Raw genomic sequence first — 24,808 nt, 5'->3', positions numbered from 1 at the left:
AAAATGAATAGGAAACAATTCAATTCAGAGTTGAAAAGGTTCTATAGAGAAAAGTGTCCATTTCAGGTTGTTACCTATTTTCCTTGCCAGAGTATGCAGCTGCCTATCCTTGTCTGCTTAGTGGACACTATGTTGGTGGGTTTTCCAACAGCAAGGAATTCATTTTTAGTGCTGCTTTGTAGGGAGTTTTGTAATTGATACACTTTTCTTCTTTTATTTAAGGTTCGAGCTTCTAATTTACAAGATTTAGTTTACAAAAATGGGCAGGCTGGTATTACCAAAGCCTCTGTGTCAATCACATTTGATAATTCTGACAAAAAGCAAAGTCCTTTAGGATTTGAGGTTCATGATGAAATCACAGTAACAAGGCAGGTGAGTGGCTATTAAACATTTCGATATCTTAAGACCTTTTATGTCTGATGTGGTTTTTGGCCCTATGCCTTTGCAAAACGTGCTAGAGAAAGTTGATGAGCAAAATTTGTGCCTTAAATTCTGACTAGATTCCTTAATATCTTCCTTACATTAAAATTTTGATCATGTACACTCTATCACTAAGAGAACTGAAAGAGAACTGAAAAGTTATTCATCCGGTATAAGCACTCAGCTATGCTGAAATCTTAAACCATACTTGAATCTTCTCTGGCTGTTCTTGAACACCTGTGTACTTGAGATCTTGCAGTCTTCTGAGATAACCCATTCTGTTTTTGGACAGGTCTTACTAGAAAGTTACCCCTATAAATTTTGTCAGAGTCTGCTGTCTTCAAATTTTATTCATTAATCCTAGTCCTCTTGAGAGCACTAAGAGCAAATCTGACTTATTCCCTACTTCAGTGTTCAAGTGATCTGCAAGCATATGTGTTTTAGTTCTAAGTGAAATCTTACCAGGTCTTTCATTGATGTTTGTTCCTAGTTCCTTCACTTGCCTGATTATACCAGGTATGCTCCAGTTTCCCTCCCTGCCCCTGCATTCATCTATCTATCTTTTAATGACACCTTAGATTGAGTGTACTAAAATCGGTCTAGTTAGAGTTATTGTTTCATTTTAGACATTCTACTTCTATTTTTCTCAGTAGAGCTTTTTTTTTATGTGTGTTATTAATATAGTCAGGCAGTGTTTTCAGCTTGTCAGTGTTTTTTGTTTTGTTTTGTTTTTTGTTTTTTGGTTTTTTTTGAAGACGGAGTCTTGCTCTGTTACCCAGGCTGGAGTGTAGTGGCACCATCTCAGCTCACTGCAATATTCGTCTCCCAGGTTCAAGAGAGTCTTCTGCCTCAGCCTCCTGAGTAGCTGATACTACAGGCACCTACCACCACACCTGGCTAATTTTTTTTTGTATTTTTAGTAGAGACGGGATTTCACTGTGTTGGCTAGGGTGGTCTCAGTCTCCTGACCTTGTAATCTGCCCGCCTCGGCCTCGTGAGCCACCGTGCCCAGCCCAAGGTTTTGTTTTTAAAAATGTAGTCAACTCCCATTTACTGTCCATCTTATTATTTATCACTTACAGATTTTCTCCTCTATTTTAATGGAAGCCTCTGATTTAAAAAAAAAAAAAAGAAATACAGGCTAGGTTAGGACAGAATCCTGTTCTGTGTCATTAGGCATCCATCAAATATTTATCCTTTAGGAACTGTCACTAAGTCTCTTACTAATAATCTACCTAATTGTTCCTGTCCTCATTCAGGCTATAAACTTGTATCTTCACCAAAATTATAAAGTTTTTGTCAGAGAGGTCTCTTCAAATACATTAATATATGAACTACCAACCTAGTAGTCCTATCAGGAAAATAAATGAACCAATATTTATTCAATGTTTATTAAATACTTGATGTATATTGGGTGTTTTTGAATGTACTGGGATGTAGTTAGAAGAATGAGAAACAGAACTTGTCTTTAAGGACCTCAATCTGGTAGGTGAGACAGTCATACCCAATAAATGACAATTTAAGTGTGGTAGTAGAGTATGGTGTCTGAGATGACTTAATGAAACCATACTGAAGCTCTGTGATTACCCTTTCTTTTAAATGGTCACAAATCATGTCTTTATTAATAGCTTTTTGAATCTTGTCAAGAATTGATGTCAGGCTACTTTGTCTGACTTCTGTTCCTGTTGAAAAGTAGAGAAAGCCTCTGTAGAAAAGTTACAGAAAGAAGGTAACTAGGAAAGGAAAGTATGTTTTACATATACTTGGAAACATAAAGCTAGAAGGTAACCTTGGAGACCTAGTCTGGTGCAGGCCAGGGTAAGAGGCTTGTGTGTAATTACATAATTAGTTAGCAAAAGTACTTGCATTAAACGCCGGTTGTCCTGACTCAAGTTAGTGTTTTTAGCCATGTCATACTTGTTCCACTATTTATGCAGAATTGGTTTTGTTTACTGCTAGTTGGACAGAACAAATAAACGTAAGCTAATATGCTTAGTAATTTATCCTAGCTCAAGGTGTGCATGTACATGAATATTTTTAAAATTGCTTTCTTTTATAGGTGGTTATTGGTGGTAGAAATAAATATTTAATCAATGGAGTCAATGCTAACAACACAAGAGTACAGGATCTCTTCTGTTCTGTTGGCCTTAATGTTAACAACCCTCACTTTCTCATCATGCAGGTATTTTGTTTGAGGTCTTTATGTCACTTTCGTAATAGTGTTGACATGTTTTACATTTAAGCAGTTAAAGTAAAAGTACCATATGTTTTGGATTTTATACTTTTTATTTACTATTGTGCTGTGTCTGGCCATCTGTTAAGAAATGTGGTTTAGTTACTTGCAGTGATATATTCTACTGTATTATAGACCTTTGACTCCTCTAGAATGTTTAGGAGTAATTTTTCTTGACTTTTTATGTTGTCACTAAAAGAACAATACATGTTAACTGTAAAAAAAAAAAGAAAGCAAGCCATAATATGTCCTTTTAAATTATTGGATTAATGCATCTTAATATTTCAAGTATAAAAGTTTGAATAATTTGCTTATTTAGAGACACAAATGAGGAGTAAAGGCTGATTTTATCTTACATTTACATTATGTCATTTGACCCATCCAGCTGTCGTTTGAGAGAATTACAGTAAAGTCAATGGGAGCATCTCAGTGGGACCAAAATAAAAATATTTCCACTACACACCTTCAGAGTTGAAAACTTACTTTTAAGTGAATCTACATTCTAGTAATACGATTCTCTGACACCTGGGCATGCAGGTGTTTTGTTTTACTTGTTTTTGATAATGAATGAATTTAATGGTTTACTGGCATTGATATAAAATATTTTATTTTATTTGAAGCCTAGAAGTATGTCATCTGTTTTGTGAATTATCCTGGAGGGTTATCATTCAAATAAATTTTAAAAGTTTATTAATTATGCCACAATTTCTTTTTATATTTACCTGTTTTAAAATTGAATATTTCTACTTAGGAATGTTAACTGTCTCAGAAACATGGTCCTTGTTAACTTTGTATCATTTAATGAATTATTTCATTTGTATCATTTCCTAACTTCCATAATTTGTATCACTGGTAAGTGGGAAAGTTAATAGTAAAGTCCCAAAATTCTAGAATCATGGAAGAATTATAAAGGAAAGATCCCCAAAGATTGGTAAAATGAGATAAAGCAGCTTCAGTCTAGATAAACATGAATGGTAGTACAGATAAACATTTTCTGTAATTTGTTATCTTAGTAAGTTTCCATTTTATTTTCAGGGCCGAATTACAAAAGTATTGAATATGAAACCTCCAGAGGTAAGAGTACTATTTATGGACATTAAAAATAGTTGGTATAGATATTTAATCTTTCAGACAATTTTTAAATATTATTAAAATTTTTTGAAACATTGTTTAGGAATGATTAGTAAAGACAGTTGTATATCTGTTTAATGTTTGGCACTATGCCCAGATATTAAAATTGATTTTGATCGTGTAAAGGAGTCTTACTCAACTGGTGTTTCATGTCAGAATTCATTCCTACAGAATAAGCCTACAGGAAAAGATTTGTGTGAAATTACTGTATTTAACTTTAATGGTTCATTTGGGCCAAATTTTGATAAGATGTTTAGTGAGGTCAAGGCAAAAATGTTATATTTAATGTAAATTCCAGTTGGACACATTGTCTTGGATACTAAACGTTAATAAAATTGTCATTCCAGATTTTATCCATGATAGAAGAAGCAGCTGGAACCAGGATGTATGAATACAAAAAAATAGCTGCACAGAAAACTATAGAAAAAAAGGAGGCTAAGCTGAAAGAAATTAAGACGGTAATTTAATTCATATAAAACATTTTTGGAGAAGAATGTAATTTTGCATATAGAGTTTTTGCTGTAAAGAGGGAAAAATTTTTTTTTCTTCGTTCAGTTTTCCATAGCCATCCATGCTACTTCTCTTTCAAATACATTTTAATAGTACTTTACATGCTAAAAATACTGATTTTTCTTTGTTTTCCAGATACTTGAAGAAGAGATTACTCCAACCATTCAAAAATTAAAAGAGGTATATTCTGTATATTTGAGGATAATCTATTAGAATGTCTTTCAAAGTCAGCGATGTATCCAAAATCATACACATGGTGATACTATTTCTTGGGGGTTTTTTTCCTGCGATGAGATAAGGAATTAGAGTTGGCAGTCCATAATTGAGCCTTCTGCTTGCAGAGGATATATACTTATCTACTGAGTCATAGGATATTGGAGAGTAATATTTATAGTTTCAGAAAATGTTATGCTGAATTTTAATACTTTATTGAAGCTAAGCAAGTCTGGATTTTTTTAGATAAATAGGATTGACTGGAAAAACATTTCTTAAAGATAATGGCACCCTTAGACACCCTCATTGGTAGAGTGAACAATTTCCAGGATAAGAGGGGCTATCACTATAATTATTGCTGTCAAGGTATTTTGTAAGCAGAAGGTGTTGAAACAGAGGATTGGGTTTTCCCTATAATCTTTGCTGCTCCTGATATCAAAAGACATGGCAGTATTTCATGAAAGAATACATTTATGAGCTACATTTTCGTTTTCTTGAGACAAGTCTCACTCTGTCGCCCAGGGTGGAGTGCAGTAGTGTGATCACAGCTCACTGCAGCCTCCACCTTCCAGTCTCAAGGAATCCTCCCACCTTAGCCTTCTGAGTAGCTGGGGACTATAGATTCATGCCACCACACCCTGCTAGTTTATTTTTTTTTTTGTAGAGATGGGGTTTCTCGTCGTTTCTTAGGCTGGTCTTGAAATCCTGGGCTCAAGTGATCCACCCACCTCGGCCTCGTGAAGTGCTGGGATGACAGGAGTGAGCCACTGTGCCCAGCCAAACGACGTTTTAAAAGATATCCATTTAGGAATTTATTAAACGCTCATTGAAATTTGGTACTACTCAGAGCTGTCTTGTGAATCCATATAGTAGTGTAGATTTTACTGGAAAAATTGTGGTCTTGAAGGTACCCTTTTTGTATGCATGATTTAGTAGAAAACACTAGATCAGGAATTTAAACTTAGGTCCTCGACTTGATTTTGCCACAATTTCTTCCTAAATCTAACAACATGGACAGATCATTTCATCATTCTGAATTTGATTTTTATGTGTAAATTAAGGATTTTAGTTATTACTTTGTCTGGTCCCATTAGGTCCTTATGGGAATCATGTTTAGTAATGATGTGAGCAAGTGCTTATAGTAGTGCTTCAAAGAATATTAGAGTAGGCATCTTGGTAATACTACTACAGAATCTGTGTAATAGTGTATCATTGGTGGGTGTGTAAGTGGTCTTTAACAGACTTATTAACACTAGCTTACGAACTTTATGTCCATATTTCTTTGTTAAGCTCAGCTACCCAATTATTTGTTAGAAGAAGTAGCCAAATAAGATTCACTAGAGAAGTTATAATGCTATCTGAAAGTCCTGACTTCTAATGTTGTGTAAAGTATCCTACAATTTAAGATGTTATAATTGTTTAATACAGGACAAAATCTATTGCATCATGTAATGAGAAGTTTGATACATCTTGCATAATTAAATTTTTTTTAATACAATTTTGAGTTACTATTTTTTTGCAACTTCCCTTTCAGGAAAGATCTTCCTACTTGGAGTACCAAAAAGTGATGAGAGAAATAGAACATTTGAGTCGTTTATATATTGCTTATCAGTTTTTGCTGGCTGAAGATACCAAAGCACGCTCAGCTGAGGAGTTAAAAGAAATGCAAGATAAAATTATAAAGCTTCAGGAAGAATTGTCTGAGAACGATAAAAAAATAAAAGCACTTAATCATGAAATAGAAGAACTAGAAAAAAGAAAAGATAAGGTCTGAACATATGTATTAGAATCGATAATATACTCTGTGGAAAACGTACTACATTTTGGTAACTAGGATTCAGTGGGCATTGTCTGTTGTATTGATTTCTTAATCTTATAGTAAGATAATGAAATAACTTATAAAAAAGTATTTGCTACAGAACTCATACAATAAAATGACAACATGAACAAATTTTATATAAATGACTGACTTGGCTGCATTTTATTACAGGAAATTGGAGGTATACTTCGATCTTTAGAAGATGCTCTTGCAGAGGCTCAGCGAGTTAATACTAAATCTCAAAGTGCATTTGATCTCAAAAAGAAAAATCTGGCATGTGAAGAAAGCAAACGCAAAGAGCTGGAAAAAAATATGATTGAGGTAAGTGAGCTTAATGTGCCACTAGTGCCACTTGTAGACAAGTGTATAGTCTCACTAGTGTACATTTATCTATTCCATGAATATTTAGTGAGTGTCTGCTATACGCTAAGTACAGTTGTTTGGGCTGGCGTTACAACTGGACCAAATAGTCAGAAGTCCTTGCCTTGTGGGCGTTCATTCCATTGGGGGAAATGATAATAAAAAAAATAAATAAAACGTGTAACATGTTATATAGTGATAACTGATGTGGAAAAAAGGTAAAGCAGGGAAGGGGATTAGGGGTGTAGAGGAAAAAGGGTACAGTTTGGGATTTTAAGTTCGGTAGCCATTGAAGTAAGGTGGAGAGTAGGGAGAACAGGTTTGATAAGCTTAAGAAATACAGTGTGAATGTAATATGCGTGAGGAGCCTGTTAAGACATCTTGAGTAGTGATGTTGATTAGGTACTTAAATATATGAATAGTGAATCCAGGCAAAAATACAAATTTGGAGGGATCATCAATGTATAGGTGTTATTTAAATCCGTGAGACTAGATAAAATGATCAAGGCTGTAAGTTTATATAAGAAGGTTGGAGCCCTGGGATACTTTCAATATTTGAATGTTGGGATAGTTCAGCATTCAAAACAGATTGAGTAGCGTGAGGAAAATTAGGCAAGTAAGTTGTCCTGGAGTTCAGGTAAAAAAGAGATTTCAAGGAGGAGTGTCCGTGAGTACCTGATTAGATTGTATTCATACTCTGACAGAATGAAAGCAGAAAAAAGAAAAGTGACTATAGATAACTTTTTGAGAAGTTTTCTGAAAGAAGGAGAAATAGGGAGCTAACTGGAGGGTAATACAGAAGAAAGAGTTTTTTTGGCTTGATTTTACATGGGATAAATCAATTCTATATTGACAGAAAAGATCCAGTAGAAAAGGCGTCATTTGTAATTCAGGAGAGAGAGATGGAAGAGTTGTTAAAATAGGGCCCTTTAGTAGCTGAAAGTAGGATAGGAACTAATGTATAGAGGTCACCTTCATGAGAACTAGGAATAGGTCATCCATGGTAACAGAAGAGTCAAGTATATAGTCTCATATGTAGGTAGATGAGTAGGTGTGTTTTTGGAGCTTATGGCATTTCTTTTGAGGGTGATTCTGTTGTCCCAGTGAAGATATACATTTGCCTTTTCACTGAAGAAAAATTAACTTTTTGAAAATAATTTCTTTATATTGCCCTGTTAGATATTTTTGCAGAGAAATACAGTGGTTGAATTAAGAAACAGAGGAGGAAAATTTAGACAAAATTTTGAAGCAATATGGATGTGATGTAGCAGTCTGTGTTGTGACATCCAACAACTGAAATCAAATCACCAATTACTTTTTTTTTTTTTAAGGTTTTGTAAAGCTCTAAATGTGTGGGCCTGCCTTGTTTTGGGTTCGTTTTTCTTTAGTCTTGTCATGTCCTTAAGCTTCACACACTGATTGCTCCTTTTTCATCCTTCTTTTCTGTATCCCTTATTCTTTTAGATCTCTTAATGTTAGTATGCCCTAAGGCTAGCACTCTGATATCTTTTATAAATGTTCATGACATAGGTGGTCTCATCCAGGTCTGTAACTCTAAATATCATCTATATGTTGATACCTTCCAAATCTCTAAGCAGTCTTAACTCCCTGAACTCTTTGAAGCAGGTTTATTGTATGCAGGTTACCAGCTTGTCTGAGGACAGCAGACAGAACACATTCATACACAACATTTTATGTGAAATGTATTTATTACTTATTGATAGGCAACAAGGGAAAACAGAAGTCTAGGATTCATTGCAAGCCGATCCCCCAAGGCTCAGAAAAGCTGCCTAAGGTGGTTAGAATTTCATTTGCATGTGCCCAACTTGCACAGCAGCTGAGGGACCCCAGAAAACAGCCTGCTCTGGGTTTATACCCTGGAGTAACATGAGACACTGGGCTGAAGCATTGAGATTCTGTTTTAGGGCAGCTGGAGGAGCAGACAGGAACAGTCCTGACTGTTCCAGCCATTGCCTCCCTTTCTCGGGATATTGCATTATCAGCACATTCTACAGTTATTCTTGAGAACTATAAGCCAGAGAGGGAAGAACTGGCTTAGTCTAGTGCCACCTAAGGAGTTGTCTTGTAGTTTATCCTCCAATCTAGGTTCCCACACTAGCAAAGCTAGTCCTTTTATTATGCCCACAGACTTCTCTGAATCTGAAGGAGAAGGAGGTTTGTCTTAGATGGATATAACACTCTGACTGACATAATCTCATTGCAGTATTGTTGAGCCGTAGCCAGAATACATTTCACTGTGCCCAGGAGGACTACAAGCAGGATGATCAGGCCTGCCTGGAGCACTGACTCAGCCCAGGATCCCAGTAATACAGATATGAAGTTGTTAAAGAGGTCAAAGAAGGATCCTTCAGACCTGCTTCCAGATCTGTATTTGTGGCTCTGCAGTACCTAAGGTGTTTATCTAGGTATAGCAGGAAGCGTTGGCAACCACATACGCTCTTTCCACTTGTGCTAACAGATTTAGAGCAGTTGTCTAAAACAACCTTCCCAAGGGATATCTGCTGAGCTGAAAAGCAATGTTATGTATGGTACCGAAGATTTTATAAAGCACTTAAACCGAGAGTCAGTAAAACCTCTTGGTAGGTCCTGAGTAAATCTGTTGTACAGCTTTAGGCTGCTGGCCCTAGAGTGCATCTCATTTCTAGGAGTGATACGTAGGGGCATCCCCCAGCATGCCCAACGTACAGGATCCCACCATCTGCCAGCTTTCCAGGCCTGACATCGCCCATCTTCTGTTTGGGTCACTCCTACACTGCCCATGGAAAATGATGTAGTCCCTGGCAAACGTCTTTTTTACCTGGACTCCAGGACAACTTACTGGCCTAATTTTCCTCACAGTACTCAATCTCTTGAATGTTGAACTATCCTAACATTCAAATGTTGAAAGTATCCCAGGGCTTCAGCCTTTTTATATAAACTTACATAGCACCGTTTCCCCCGTTTTACTGTTCAGTGACCCCATTCATGGGTAGGGAGGCATTAGCGTTTGCCAGCTAAATCTCATTAGTGGTATAGTTGCATAAGTTCAATTTCCCCCATACAAAATTGTTCATGAAGATCCTACACAGAGGGCTTGCACTAGTTCATTGTGTTTCCTTCGTCACCAGTGGGACACACCCATTGAGGTTATGTTATGTTTCATCATGACATTTTGCCACAGTTAAGTTAAAATGCCATTTTTAGCACCCTTTTATGTGACAGATGCTATGTCCTCTCATGTAAGCCAGGGGTTGGGGTCTATTGACGTACACTGTGACATTAGGAATGCTAGGGTAGTTCACTGCTAGCAGGACCAGATTGTCACTGTGGGCTATGACAGAAAGTTCCTGGATATCATGTCTAACATCTTATGTTACCCGCCATGGCCACAGCTTGGGAGGTGTTTTGCTTCCAGGTCTTTGCTGCCACATCCTTGTGGAAAAAGTGTATTGACAGGTTAGTGCTCCCACCTAACACTCTCCTGGGATCTCAGATGTTCCCACCTAACACTCTCCTGCGATCTCAGATGTTCCCGAGCTATCATAGGGATTGGGCTATACATTGCAGTGCTGTGTTTCCTTTGTGCTAAAGTACAGTGTTTAAGTCCATAATGCCCTAGTCAGATGTTGGTACCACCTCACTAACAGGCCACCTTGATATCCTTCAGTTACTTTATGAGTAGGCTATTTCATTGTTTCATTTTCATTGCTTCATTTTAGCTCCATTGGCTTGTGAATAACAGGGTGCATGGAAAGTCCATTGTATTCCACAAGAGAATGCCCATTATCATGCAGGTTGGGCAGTGAAAGATGTTCCTTGGTCAGAGTGAAATATGATGAAGTATAAAAAAAAATGACGTTTCTTTCAAGGGTAGCATCAGGGTCCATATGAGTGACATATATTTGTCGCTTTCAGAAAGCATGTCCTTGTTTCCACAGAGGGGAATTTTTAAAATTTTATTTTATTTATTTATTTATTTGAGATGGGGTTTCGATCTTGTTGCCCAGGCTGGAGTGCAATGGCGCGATCTCGGCTCACTACACCTTGCATTCTGCCTCCTGGGCTCAAGCAATTCTCCTGCCTCAGCCTCCCAAGTAGCTGGGATTACAGGAATGCACCACCACGACTGGCTAATTTTGTATTTTTAGTAGAGAGAGGGTTCCTCCATGTTAGTCAGGCTGGTCTCAAACTCCGACCTCAGGTGATCTGCCTGCCTCAGCCTCCCAAAGTGCTGGGATTATAGGTATGATCCACAATGCCCGGCCCACATAGGGGATTTTTTTTTAACAGTCCAGTCACTGAGTTGCCCTTCTGCTGACCAGATGGCTAGGCTGTTGGCAACAGCCTATGACTTGGTGAAATGTAGCAAGATATGGCGATGGGGTGGCCCAAATGGACATCATCACTGCATGTAGTTTGACCCATTGATCATAATGTCCATGTTCAGCCTCAGTCAAAAGATGACCACTTATTGGCCTGATGGTGGCTACAGTCAAGAGGATCCCTCCTGTTTTGTTTGATGCAACTTTCAGTAAATCACGCCATACCATTGGTAGGCACATCTCAGAATCTTAGGACCCAGGGAGCCAGAGGAGAAGCCAAAGCATCCCCTGTGGGTTGTTTGGACCCTTCTAATAAGCAAGCCATTTTTTTCATGAAGCCCCCTGGTCCCTTGGGGTTGCAACTGGGCTTGATTTCAAATGTACCATTTCTGTATGATAATCAAGCTCTTTTGAGTCTGCTCCAATTCATTGATAGGGTTTTTTTTGTTGTTGTTAGCACCCAAGTGTGGGCAGTTTAAGTCACAGAGTCACATGTAGTGCTCTAGCCTTAAGACACACAGTCTCCACCAGTGCACAACAGCAAGCAAAAAGTTACATTCCAAGAGTTGTATCGGGTGGCTGCCTCAAGCAACTTAAAGTTCAACTTCGAAGAGGCTAGGTCTCTCCAGTGACAAGTTTCTGTTGCCATAGACTCCAGTCAGCGTTCTTGGTGGTTGTGGACACCTGTCATTGCGTCAGACTAACAGACTGTAAATGTTTTAAAAGCAGCAAGGCCACCACTTTACATTGTTTTCTAAGGCCTGCTACTGCAAAGTCCATTGTTCAAAGTTGGCAGCTTTGTTGGTCACCAGGATTAAAGGGGGCCAAAAAAACACCCACATGGGTTATATGCTGTGTTTAGTACCCAAGAGACCTACCAGCTGTGGGGCTTCTTTTTTGTTAGTAAGTGTCACCAGCACCAACCATTTTTGTTTGACTATATCTGGGATACTTCCTTGGCTTTCTGTCCAAGTGACCTTGACATTCAGCTTATGACCATCCATTAGTCTTCATGCCCCAAAGGCCTGTCTGACCAGCCAGACTAGGCCAATGCATTGTGACATTTTTATCTATAGTGGGTTTTGAATTAAGAAAGTAGTGTCTTATTCTCCATTTGGTATGCAGTACTGCTTTCATTGAGTAACTTATGAGGTCTTGGGTAAGTCTTGAATAACTTATGAAGTCTTAGTTATCCGGGGTGGATATGTGCCACGGGTATAGCTCCAATTCTTAGCAGCGAGGGACATACCTCCTCAGGTGGTGGTGATGTTCTGCACCACAAGCAACCAAACTATCAATATCCATACTCAGTGGAGGGAACTGTGGTCACCAGCACCCAAAGTGACACAAAGTATCTACTCACAGCACGTAAGCATAGTGAGTCATTACATTTGCCTGAAACCCTCCCATGGTCATCAGTTTAACTTTTCCCTAGGAAAACTGGAAATAAGTCCTGTGGGCTCCAGCATCCAAGAACTCCAGAAAAGCCTACTTTCATTTCTTTTTCTCATCTTAACAGGAGTATAGGGCCATCTCTGGTGGGGACCTGGAGACCTTGGTCCTGCTCTAAACTATTCCATTTAGCCATTTGGATCCACAGTGTCCCTTTATCAAACAAACACTTCAACCAGGCTGCATAAGCCTTTCCTGGCCTTTCTGTATACTCATCCTCTAGATAGTGAGCTTCATTTTCTATGAGGCCTGCGTTGTGTGTGTTGGTTCTCTCAGATGCCTCAGGGACTGTCTGAATACCTCTTTCCTGTTCCCTCTCAGGAGCCATCTGACTACCCGCTTCCTGAGCTGTCTGGCCCTGGGAACGAGCAATTACATGTGTCAAACAACCAGGGGATCATGTGCTGAGCTCCCCCATTTCTGTTTCTTGCTCTGCCTCAATTCATGCAGCCAGCTCATTCATTGAGGGGGTCATCTATATTCCATTTATTATGGCTCCTTCTCCATAAAACATCCAGCTGCATATCCAAGCCCCTCAACCCTTTAGGGTGATATCTCTGCCCTAGGCTGGGTATTGGGGGCAGGGAGGCGAAGGGGTGAAGCCATTCAAGCTTTATCAGTAAGCCATGGTTCTGTCAGAGCAGACCCTACTAACAGCACTGATGGTATGAAACAAGTTCACTATGTACTAGTTACCAACTTGTCAGTGTTAATGGAACTCACTCATACAGCATAAGTTATATGAAGCAAATTTATTTCCTACAGATAGGCAGTAATAGTAAAAGCCTAGGTTTCATGGTGGGCCATTCCCACAAGTGTTGGATGGAGTTTCATCTGTGTGTTCCCCATACAGCTGAGGGACCGCAGAAAGCAGCTTGTGCTGGGTTTATAAACCCAGCCTGCCCTGGGTTTATACCACAGAAATAGAGAAATGGGGGTGGTCAGCACTGGTTTACATGAGTTGCTGAGCTAAAGCATGAAAAGACATGCATATTTCTAGGAGGGAACTGAAATAGAGTGTGGATTATTCAGGCCATTCCCTCAATCAGAATGTTGCATTTTCTGGCACATTCTACAACTATTTTTGAGAACCACAACTGAGAAAGGGAGAACAAGATTAGTCTAATGACATCCAGATGACTGTCCAACAAACTGTAGATTTCTTCGTCCAGCTACTTAATTAACATTTTTACTTGGATGACTTTTAAAAAGTGTAAAACTTAACATTTCCAGAATAGAATTTAGGAATTTTCCTCATCTACCCAGACCCACCTGAGTTACTGAATTTTCCTTATGTCAGTAAATGGTACCACTATTTACCTAATTGTTGAGGCCAGAAATCTTGAGTCCTCTGGATTCTCGCCATTCTTTAAATATCTAGATCCAGTCTATCAATAAATTCTGTTAACTTTAAAAGTGTATTCAGAATACAGCCACTTTTTGTTACCTCCATTACTGCCAACTTCATTCAAACCATCACCTCTCATGAGGGCTACTGCAATAATGTGCTTATTAGTTGCCCTACTTTTTTCCTGTTGCCACTCTATAGTTTGTTCTTTACAGAAGCTAAAATGTAAACTGAATCACATCACTCCTGTGCTTAAAATCCTTCAGTGGTTTCCAAATTACATGTACGCTGTATGACACTGGAACAACATGGGTTTGAACTGCGTGGATCGACTTATTAGCAGATTTTTCTCGATAAATATATTGGAAAATTATTTGAAGGTTTGCAACAGTTTGAAAAAACTTGCAGACAAATACCATATGGCCTAGAAATATCAAAAAAATTAAGAAAAAGTTAAGTATGTCATAAATGCACAACATATATGTAGGTACTAGTCTATTTTATCATTTACTACCATAAAATATACAAAAATCTATTATAAAAAGTTAAAGTTTTTCAAAACTTAAAACACCGTACTTGGCACTATTTGTAGTTCAGAGAAATGTAAACAAATGTAAAGATGCAATATTAAATAACTACATAAAACTATAGAACATACTACACTATTGTAATACTTTTGTAGCCACCTCCTGTTGCTATGGTGGTGAGCTCAAGTAAACTCAGTGTGGCATTAATCGTTTACTTCTGAGTAGTTCACGTTTCCAGTAAGTTGCAGAGCTCGGTAGAAAGTGATGTCTTGTGGTTCTCGTGTAGTTTTCATGTTTAGTGCAATACCATAAACCCAAATAACATGGGATCTGTATGAAGTGGCACTAGTGATACTGAAAATGCTCCCAAAAAGCAGGGAGAAGTCAGGATGCTACAAGAAACAGTTGAGTTGCTTGATAATGTACCATAGATTGAGGTGTGCAGCTGTGGTTGCCTTCCTTTCCAGACAGATGATTTATCTTGTAAACAGATGATGTAAACTTATCGTGTCAGTAAATACACTACAGTACTGTAAATGTATTTTCTCTTATGCTTTTAACATTTTCTTTTTTCTAGCTTTATTGCAAGAATACAATATATAATGTAGCATACAAAATATAAGTTAATTGTGTTATTGGTAAGGCTTTGGTTAACAGTAGGCTATTAGTAGTTAAGTTTTTGGGGGGTTCAAAAGCATATGTGATTTTTGACTGTATGGTGGGTCTGTACTCGAACTCCCATCTTGTTTAAGGATCAACTATATAATTAAATCTAAGTCTTTACCATGGCCTGCAAGGTGCTTCATGATATGACTCTTGGCTCCTTAACCATTTACTCACTCTGCTCCTAGTCCATTTCCTCAAATATTCAAACATGTTCCTCAGGGCTTTCAAGTATACTGCCCCACAAGTATTTGCACGGTCACTCCTCCTATTTCATCCAGTCTTCCCTTCAAATGGCATCTCAAAGGCCTTCTCTTATTCTTCTTGAAGTAAGAGTTCCTATCACTGTATTCCCCAACCTTGTTTTGTTTGTTTACCATGTCTTCTAACTTTGAATATAGGCTCCCTTAGAACAGCGACTTAGTCTGTGTCTTTAATGTCTTAGAACAGGGCCTGCTGTACAGTAAGCACTTCATAAATGATGAATCATGAACTAATCAAGTGGGCCAAAATTTGTTGTCACTTTAATTGTAAATAAGATAGTTAGATTTTCTTTTTTCAGGGCTGGTATCTTGTGTAGTGTCAGATATCTGGTTAATATTACCTAAAAGGTATTACATAATAGTAATACTTTTTCTATAACTATTTAGTGCTCAAATTTTATGGCTCTTGACAGTTTATAAAATACTTTCATATACATACTCTTAATTCTAAAATCTCTACTTTTAAGCTTAGTGTAGGATGTCTGTTATTTCAGTTTTACAGTTTTAGAAATTCATTTTTAGTCCCTTCAAGAGATTTGTTTAAATCTGCAATTATTATTTAGCCCAGTGTCTCATGGATTTAATTTATAACATGGAATGAAAATATTTCAAGTAGTATAAGAGTTATATTTATTCTAAAAACTGTAATTTCAAAATGATAATTCAGTATTTATATACAGTTATGATGGTTAAATTATTTTATTATGCTCACTCCAAATTGCTATGGAATTTGATTACATAAGGGTATATGCGTATAAGAAACTGGATGTTTTTCCTGAAATACATTATTTTTCCATTTGAAACTCTTCTTAAAGGACTCTAAAACTTTAGCAGCAAAGGAAAAAGAAGTTAAAAAGATAACAGATGGACTGCATGCCCTTCAAGAAGCAAGTAATAAAGATGCTGAAGCTCTGGCGGCTGCACAGCAGCACTTCAATGCTGTTTCCGCTGGCCTGTCCAGTAATGAAGATGGAGCAGAAGCAACTCTTGCTGGTCAAATGATGGCCTGTAAAAATGATATAAGTAAAGCTCAGACAGAAGCCAAACAGGTAAATATAGACATTAAGCACTATGTGATTGCTTTTTTTTTCAAGAAGTTCCTTTTCACATTATGCTTTGGCAATTGTTACATAGTGTTGAAAATAATCAGTGTCAAGGAACTTGTTTATTTATGTTATTCTGCAACTCTAATGCCTAATGCAGGAAAAGTCACATATATTATTGCTAAATATTGATGAACTTAATTTGTTAAGATGCTGTACAACATAAATTACGTTAATTCAGTGTAATGAATTAACGTAATTGTAATGTAAGTGTAATGTAAGTGTAATAAATGCTTTGTTCTGTCTGCAGCATTGTGTGGAATTTTAGAGATTAATCCATTTATTCTTTTTTTGGCTATTTTTATTTTTTATTAATATCATAGTGTTGAAGTCTTAAGCTTTAACAGGAAAACAGGATTGTCTTCCCCATTGCTTTGCCTATCATACCTAGTTCTTAAAACCTTGTTTCTGAAGCTTTACATTTTTCTAGGAAGTATCTCTACCTCACATTTAGCCACATTCTAGTCTTTGTTCTCCCTACTCTGATTTCATAATCTTAAAAGTCTTGTCAGTCTATTACAGTGTTTCTCACATTTTACATAGTAGTGCAACTTCAAGTCCTATGAACACAAGAATTTTGCTAGCAGAAAAAATACATGTACACAGGCATATCATTGTTTCTTTTTTTTTTTTTTTTGAGACGGAGTCTGGCTCTGTCGCCCGGGCTGGAGTGCAGTGGCCGGATCTCAGCTCACTGCAAGCTCCGCCCCCCGGGTTTACGCCATTCTCCTGCCTCAGCCTCCCGAGTAGCTGGGACTACAGGCGCCTGCCGCCTCACCCGGCTAGTTTTTTTGTATTTTTTTAGGAGAGACGGGGTTTCACCGTGTTCGCCAGGATGGTCTCGATCTCCTGACCTCGTGATCCGCCCGTCTCGGCCTCCCCCATTGTTTCTTTTTTAATGGAAGATGCAGATTTTAAAACAGGTACACAAATGTGTGTGATTATGCATTAATCCTCAGGTTTTCCTCTTTATATATTTGCAACTTTTTCATTCAGGCATGACAGAGATGACAGTCACAAATTTATAAGAACTCTCAACAGTAGAAAATCTTTAAAGTACTCTTTAAAGTACCCCCATCTGGGTTTTAGAATACTAGTTCATAGTTTTAAGAAGCAGTGGTCAATTGTATAAACTCTTGAATGCCTGACACATTTAATTTAAATAGTTCTAGCATTTAATTATTAGACTCTCAGCATTTAAGTTTCTTTGTCAGTTTAGCTTCTTTTCCTGTATAATTTTAGATCTTATTGCTCAATTCAGTTTCTTAACTGTTTTTAGACAGCACTCACAAATATATACAAATACAAATATAAACAAGCAGAAAGGAAAGGAAGGAGAGTTGTGATTTCTAGCTGGCTGTAATTACCAGCTACTGACAGTTATTTGAAATAATTCTTCAATTTTAATATGTCATATTGAAGGGGTGGCCTGCCCCTCCACACCTGTGGGTGTTTCTCGTTAGGTGGAATGAGAGACTTGAGAAAAGAAATGAGACACAGAGACAAAGTATAGAGAAAGAAAGAGTGGGCCCAGGGGACCGGCGCTCAGCTTACAGAGGACCCACGCCGGCTGAGTTCCCTCAGAGGACCCACGTCTCTGAGTTCCCTTAGTGTTTATTGATAATTATCTTTACCATCTTAAAGATAAGGGAGTGGCAGGACAACAGGATCATTATAAGGAGGAAATCAGCAGTAAGACATGTGAACAAAAATCTCTGTGACATGAATAAGTTTAAAGGAAAATGCTGTGCCTTGAGATGCGTATGCAAACATCTCCATAAACCTTTTAGCAGCATTGTTTCAGCCTATCACATGGGGAGAAACCTTGGACAATACCTAGCTTTCCTAGGCAGAGGTCCCTGCTACCTTTGGCCATGTAGGTGTCCCTGGGTAGTTGAAAGTAAGAGAATGGCGATGCCAGCAAGCTGCCTTCAGGCACTTGTTTAACAAAGACACATCCTGCACAGCCCAAAATCCATTAAACCTTGAGTCACCACAGCACATGTCTCTTGCAAGGACAAGGTTAGGGGTAGGGTCACAGATTAACAGCATCTCAAATACAGAACAAAATGGAGTCTCTTATGTCTACTTCTTTCTATATAGACACAGTAACAGGCTGATCTCTCTTTTCCCCACACATATCTTATTAAAAATATGGACTTTAATTTCAATTTCTTTAACAACATGTTAATCATATATTAGTTTATATTTTGAGTAGTTTTTGAGGAGAAAATACTGGGAAATGACTAATTTGTTGAAATACTAATCCAAGAGACCAAACAATTAAATTTTTAAGGCTAAGGTCTCTTAGTAAAACCAATCTGAATCTTTGGCCATTTAATTACTAGCACTGTCTGCCTCATACATCCTATAGTCTGTTGCATTTTTCTGCCACAGGCTCAGATGAAGCTGAAGCATGCTCAACAGGAATTAAAGAATAAACAAGCTGAAGTTAAGAAGATGGATAGTGGCTACAGGAAGGATCAAGAAGCTTTAGAAGCTGTAAAAAGACTTAAAGAAAAACTTGAAGCTGAAATGAAAAAGCTAAATTATGAAGGTTTGCCTTTAAAAACATGATAATCAGGTCATGAGGAGGTAGTGATTTTTGATAAAAAGCTAATTTAAATAAAGAACGCAAGCAAGTAGGAAACATTTCTTAGCCTATTAACGAGCGTTAGTATAAGAAGTGTTTGTAAGTATAGTAAAAAAAAAACCTAATTATAAAACAACTCTTGAATTTTTGAAAACTCAGTATTGAGAATTTCCTGCTTCAATCATTTGAAAGCTCAAAAATGTCATTTGTGTATTTCTACATTAGTAGGCATTCAGTTTGTATATTATTTTTTGGAATGAAAATTATGTTATTTGCTATTGGAAATAATGTTTGACAATGGATAGAAATTGGAAGGTTCAGCGTGCTTTTGTAATACTTACAGAAATTTGTATTTTTTGTGTGTTTTGGAAATAGTGGTTACTAATAGTTTCCTTAAAACAGTAGACTGAACTTTTAAAACTCGGTTTTATTATGATTTATCTTGCAGAAAATAAAGAGGAAAGCCTTTTGGAAAAGCGCAGGCAGCTGTCTCGTGATATTGGTAGATTGAAAGAAACATATGAAGCTCTATTAGCCAGATTTCCCAATCTTCGATTTGCATACAAGTAAGAGACTTAAGCCTTGAATTTTAAGATAGAAATAATCAAGACATTTTTATTTAAGCTGGAAGCAGTCTGAAAGTTTTGTCGACACCAAGATTTTTGTATGAAACTTGTTGTAACTGCTTTTCTTTCATTGGTATTTTTCCTTTAAGCATTTGTTGAAATGTTTTAAATGTTAGCAGGGAAATTCTTGTGAAATTTAATGGCTAATGATGCCACTAATCTTAAAATCAGGGAAATTTAATCACAGTTCAAAATGTCTTTAAAGTTATTCTGTCATTAAAGTTAAATATCCACATTTACATCTTATAATTTGTTTTGCTATGTGGGTTTTTTAATGGAATATTTACAGTAATCATATGTATGATAGGGATTAGAACATCAGAGTTCTTATTACATTGAAACATACTGAAACATCTATTGATTGATGTAAAAACAACAGCTGGCTAGTCATTTGGGACATTTTAAAATTTTTGGTTTGTTAAAACCATGTGCTGATTCTGCTTTCATTTCACTTTAATGTGTTGTCCAAAAGAGCTCTTGATGAGTAAAGTATAACTTTTTCTACTTTATTATCTAAGATAAATTTTTGTCAACTTTTGTATTTCAGGGATCCAGAGAAGAACTGGAATAGAAATTGTGTGAAAGGACTTGTGGCTTCTCTGATTAGTGTGAAAGATACTTCTGCAACCACAGCTTTAGAATTAGTGGCTGGAGAACGACTCTACAATGTTGTAGTAGACACAGAAGTAAGTCGATTTTAATTTAAAAAAATTTTTAATTTGGTTAGCTTGAAAAGTCATGTGCTGCTAAGAGAATTGAATACTTTCTTGATGTTTTAAGGCTCTCCCCTAAGGTGACATATTTACAGGGTAAAACTGTTTGGTTCATAACTGTTTGGTAACTGTTCCAAAGGAAGGCTCATGCTTACTCAGAAACTCAGAATGCATATTACCAATCTGAAACTTTTGGGATCTCTTTGCTGTATAAGTTGAATTTAATCTGTAAAATAATCTGAGAACAAATGACCTGTTTTTAATGTCAGTCTTCCCATCAAGGTAACATTGAATTTATCTACATTTCTTCAGTTGTCCTTGTTATCCTTCTGTAAAATGCTCATACTCTTTCCTGTAAATGCTACATAGTCATTGTCAAATTTACTTCCTTGTTTTTTTTAAATTTATATCATATATATTTAAAATGTACAAGAAGCCTGGATATGGTGGCTCACACCTGTAATCCCAGCACTTTGGGAGGCCGAGGTGGGCAGATCATTTGAGCCCAGGAGTTCAAGACCAGCCTCGGCAACATGGCAAAACCCCATCTCTACTGAAAATACAAAAGTTAGCCAGACACGGTGGCGTGCACCTGGAGTCCCAGCAACTCTGGAGGCTGAGGCACAAGAATTGCTTGAACTTGGGAGGTGGAGGTTGCAGTAAGCTGAGATCACACCACTGCACTCCTGCCTGGGCAACAGAGCAAGACTGTATCTCTAAAAAAAGAAAAAAACAAATGTACAACAAGATGTTTTGATACATATACATGGTGAAATGGTTATTGTAGTCAAACATATTAACATAGCCATTCATCTTTCATAGTTACCTTTTTTGTGTGTGATAGCACCTAAAATTTACTCTTAGCAAATTTTCAATATACACCATTATTAGTTATAGTCCTCATGCTATACATTACATCTCTGAATAGGTAGATTTATTTATCCTACCCGACTGCAAATATGTGCCCTTTGACCTGTGACCTACTTCCACCCATTTTCTTTCCCTCCTCATCCCTGATAAACACTATCCTACTCTTTTTATTTGTCCAACTTTTTTTTTAAAGATTCCATGTACAAGTGAGGTCATACAGTATTTTTTTTTTCTTTGTCTGATTATGTCACTTAGCATTATGTCTTCTGGGTTTATTCATGTTGTCACAAATGTCAGCATCTCCTTTTTCAAGGTCAAATGATGTTCCATTGCATATATAATTATAGCTTGATTGTTTGGGATAAATGGCACTAAACATTTGTTATAGACTACTAAACTTGCGTTCTCTCAATTTTCTGTCTTTAACGTGCGTTTTTTAAATTCTAATGTGTGTTGTAGGTTACTGGTAAAAAGCTACTCGAAAGGGGGGAACTGAAACGTCGATACACCATAATTCCACTCAATAAAATTTCAGCCAGATGTATTGCACCAGAAACTCTGAGAGTGGCTCAGAATCTTGTAAGTCTCATTTTGTCTTATTTATATGTTTAATCTTCATCTGTGTGGGTGTGTGTGTTTTTTTTAAGTTAGAAGATATTAATTTTGAGGAACATAATCATATACAGAACCACAAAATTAAAATACAAGAAAATTGGGTTGGCTTGTGCAATTAGATGACAAGAGAATAGAAATGTTGAAAGACTTGAACTCCCTTTCATATACTTCACTTTGTGGTATTAGAATGTCCTTTTTAACCTTAAGTCGCATGACTATCAGGTGATGGTGAAAATTACACTCCTGATTCCTGAGCTTCTAGATAAATACCCCAAATTCTTCAAGTTTTTGTTTTTGTTTCTATGTCAGGCATACTTAAACTGCCCACGGTGACATCCATTATGGGAGGCCTTCATTAGTATTGCAGTGATGCTTCTTTATTAGAGTTCTTCTAGATTGTTATTCAGCCTGTGCAGGTACATAGCAGGTGACCAGGATCCCATTCAACTGCTGACGTTGATCTAAAGTGACATGCTTGCTAGTAAGAAAATAGATCAGTACAAGGAAATACATTTAAAAGTTATTGTAGTTGTGTAATACTGTGAAAACATGAAGTCAGTCATAACATTCAGCTGTAATGTTTTTTTATTGAGCAGACATTCCAAGTACATGAGTTGAAAAGACATTTCTATGAAACTTACAAATATACTTGTAACTAATTGGATGTTGTAGCCTTAGTTAAATTCAGAAGATTTCAATGAAAATGATTTCAAAATATAGTTGTGTTGATATGTATACTATCAGGAGAGGGAGGATGAGTGCTGAGTAACTAAAAGGTGGTGTTTTTGGTTGGTACTTTCTTTACTTGAAGAATCACCATTAAGTCCAGAAGGCTCAGGAAGTTAAATCAGCCATACATCAAGTCCCAGCATTAGAAGGAAATTGGGATTTCAAGTAACAGCAAAAATACTTTGCCTCAGATCCCTTAGCCAGACCTATTTGATGGTAGCTGCCACATCAAAGAACAATACTGAACATGTGTTACATAGAGCTTCCTTCGTTGTGATTGCCACTGCTGATACTAAGCTCTAAAAGAGATGCTTATTTTTTCATAAAATGATGGCAGAGGTAGCGTCTATAAACAAAGGCTGAGAAGAAGCATTGTGATCAAAATAGAGGACTGAGGGATTTTTAAAATTACTTTTACTCTCTCAGTTATTACTTGTGTTTTTATTTCTGTAACTGCAGATGACTGCTCTAGCATGTTTCATTTGTATGAAAAAAATATTTGTTGTGAAGCCAAATTCCTGATTATTGAAACAAAATTTTCTTATAGTTGTGTTGATCTGGGAATTACAGGTTAAGCACTCCAAGTCCAAAAACTGAAATTTTCCAAAAATCAAAACTCTGACACCCAAAAAATGCTCATTGGAGCATTTTGGATTTAGAAAGTTCAACCACTGTAGTACAAATATACCAAAATCTGAAAACTGAAACACTTCTGTTCTAAGCATTTAGGATAAAGGATCCTCAATCTGTACCATCATTAAGAAAGTTGTGTCCAGTCAACTTTGATAATGGACACTTAGAAACATGGTGATGGCTCCTTATTGATAGAAACTTTCATAATGCCCAGTAGTAGCTATTAATAAATATTTTACTTAGCAATAGATCTTTCAGTATTTAAACCTGCAATTTTTTTTCCTGAAACTTTGGGTTTTACATAGCTTTTTAGAAAGTTCAGAAAGAATTTTAATGCTAGGTAAGTATTACTTAAGTTTCCATTACAGCAGTTCTTACTAGTTTATAAAATAATACCTGAAAGGAAAAGAACTAGTATGTACTGTGGTGTATCTATTGTTGTCCCACAGGTTGGCCCTGACAGCGTTCGTGTGGCTCTTTCCCTGGTTGAATATAAACCAGAACTTCAGAAAGCAATGGAGTTTGTCTTTGGAACAACATTTGTTTGTGACAATATGGATAATGCCAAAAAAGTGGCCTTTGATAAGAGGATAATGACTAGAACTGTAACTCTCGGAGGCGATGTGTTTGATCCTCATGGGACATTGAGTGGAGGTAAGTTTTATATCCTTTTGTCCTCACAATTCTTTGTGGTAAATAGGAAGAGGCCTTTTTTAAGTACATTTTTAGCCCAACTACCCACTTCTTCAGGAAACATGTTAACTTCTCATTTGTGTGTTTGCCAGTGCCGCCTACCTCCTGTCAAAAGTAAAACAAAAATTAAACCTGCTCTTGAAATGGTACCGTAATGTCTTAAAGGAATTCTTAGACAGTGATCGTGTTCTTCTTGGTCTAGTATTTGCCACACTGAGTTTGCAGATCTTTGTCAAGACAATAGAATAACAAACACTGAATATGTTTACTATATACCAATGTTCTGCAACTATGCTGTCCAATACAGTAGCCACTAGCCATATGTGACTCTTTACATTTAATGAAGTTAAATAAAAGTAATTTCCTTGGTTGCATTAGTCACATTTCAAGAGCCCATAACCACAAATGATTAATGGATAATTAGACAATGCAGATATAGAACATGTCTATCATTCTATAAAACCATATTCTATGGGCTTTAAATAAGAATTAATTCTTAATAACAATGATGAGGTAGGCATGGTAGTATCATCTCTAATATACACTTGCAGAAATGAAGATACAGAGTGGTTAAATAACTCACTACAGGGTGGCAGAGCTCAGAATTTGAATCCCAGCAGTCTGATTTCAGGGTTTGTGTTTTTAACCCAGTAAACGGCATAAAGCCATTTGAGGTATCAAGTGACTTAATGTCTTTCTAAGCCACGAAAACAATAGCCAGTTCAATGATTTCCATGACCAGGTATTAGGTTCTCCAGTACACAGTCAAATGAGTAGTATCTGCAAATGGAAGATAAAAAGAGACTATGTGTTTTTACATGTCTACAAGGGAAGAAACTTTTTAGATTTTATTGATTCCGATGCTTTTGAAGTTTTTACTTACAGGATAGGAAATAACCCCATATCTTAATTACCAAGTGTTTAAACAGCATTTTTAATTGACCTTAGCATTCTTCCATCAAATCTGCAGAG

General features: G+C 36.9%; 1 protein-coding gene across 3 annotated transcripts in view; it reads left to right on the top strand.

Annotated features, from left to right (window-relative positions):
• SMC2 (structural maintenance of chromosomes 2) overlaps positions 1 to 24,808 on the top strand; it is a 47,268-nt gene that overhangs the window by 1,770 nt on the left and 20,690 nt on the right. For all 3 annotated transcript variants that reach the window (XM_050762291.1, XM_050762289.1, XM_050762290.1), the window contains exons 3-15: positions 223 to 372; positions 2,480 to 2,602; positions 3,689 to 3,727; positions 4,132 to 4,242; positions 4,430 to 4,474; positions 6,042 to 6,275; positions 6,498 to 6,647; positions 16,077 to 16,310; positions 18,762 to 18,921; positions 19,406 to 19,523; positions 20,131 to 20,269; positions 21,626 to 21,745; positions 23,593 to 23,797. In XM_050762291.1, coding sequence (XP_050618248.1) covers positions 223 to 372; positions 2,480 to 2,602; positions 3,689 to 3,727; positions 4,132 to 4,242; positions 4,430 to 4,474; positions 6,042 to 6,275; positions 6,498 to 6,647; positions 16,077 to 16,310; positions 18,762 to 18,921; positions 19,406 to 19,523; positions 20,131 to 20,269; positions 21,626 to 21,745; positions 23,593 to 23,797 — 1,828 coding nt within the window. The remainder of the gene's footprint in view (positions 1 to 222; positions 373 to 2,479; positions 2,603 to 3,688; positions 3,728 to 4,131; positions 4,243 to 4,429; positions 4,475 to 6,041; positions 6,276 to 6,497; positions 6,648 to 16,076; positions 16,311 to 18,761; positions 18,922 to 19,405; positions 19,524 to 20,130; positions 20,270 to 21,625; positions 21,746 to 23,592; positions 23,798 to 24,808) is intronic.

The sequence above is a fragment of the Macaca thibetana genome, chromosome 15 (assembly GCF_024542745.1).
Source record: "Macaca thibetana thibetana isolate TM-01 chromosome 15, ASM2454274v1, whole genome shotgun sequence".
Taxonomy (NCBI): Eukaryota; Metazoa; Chordata; class Mammalia; order Primates; family Cercopithecidae; genus Macaca; species Macaca thibetana.
The sequence above is the reverse complement of the archived record's forward strand: the minus strand, read 5'-3'. Positions and strand labels throughout refer to the sequence as shown.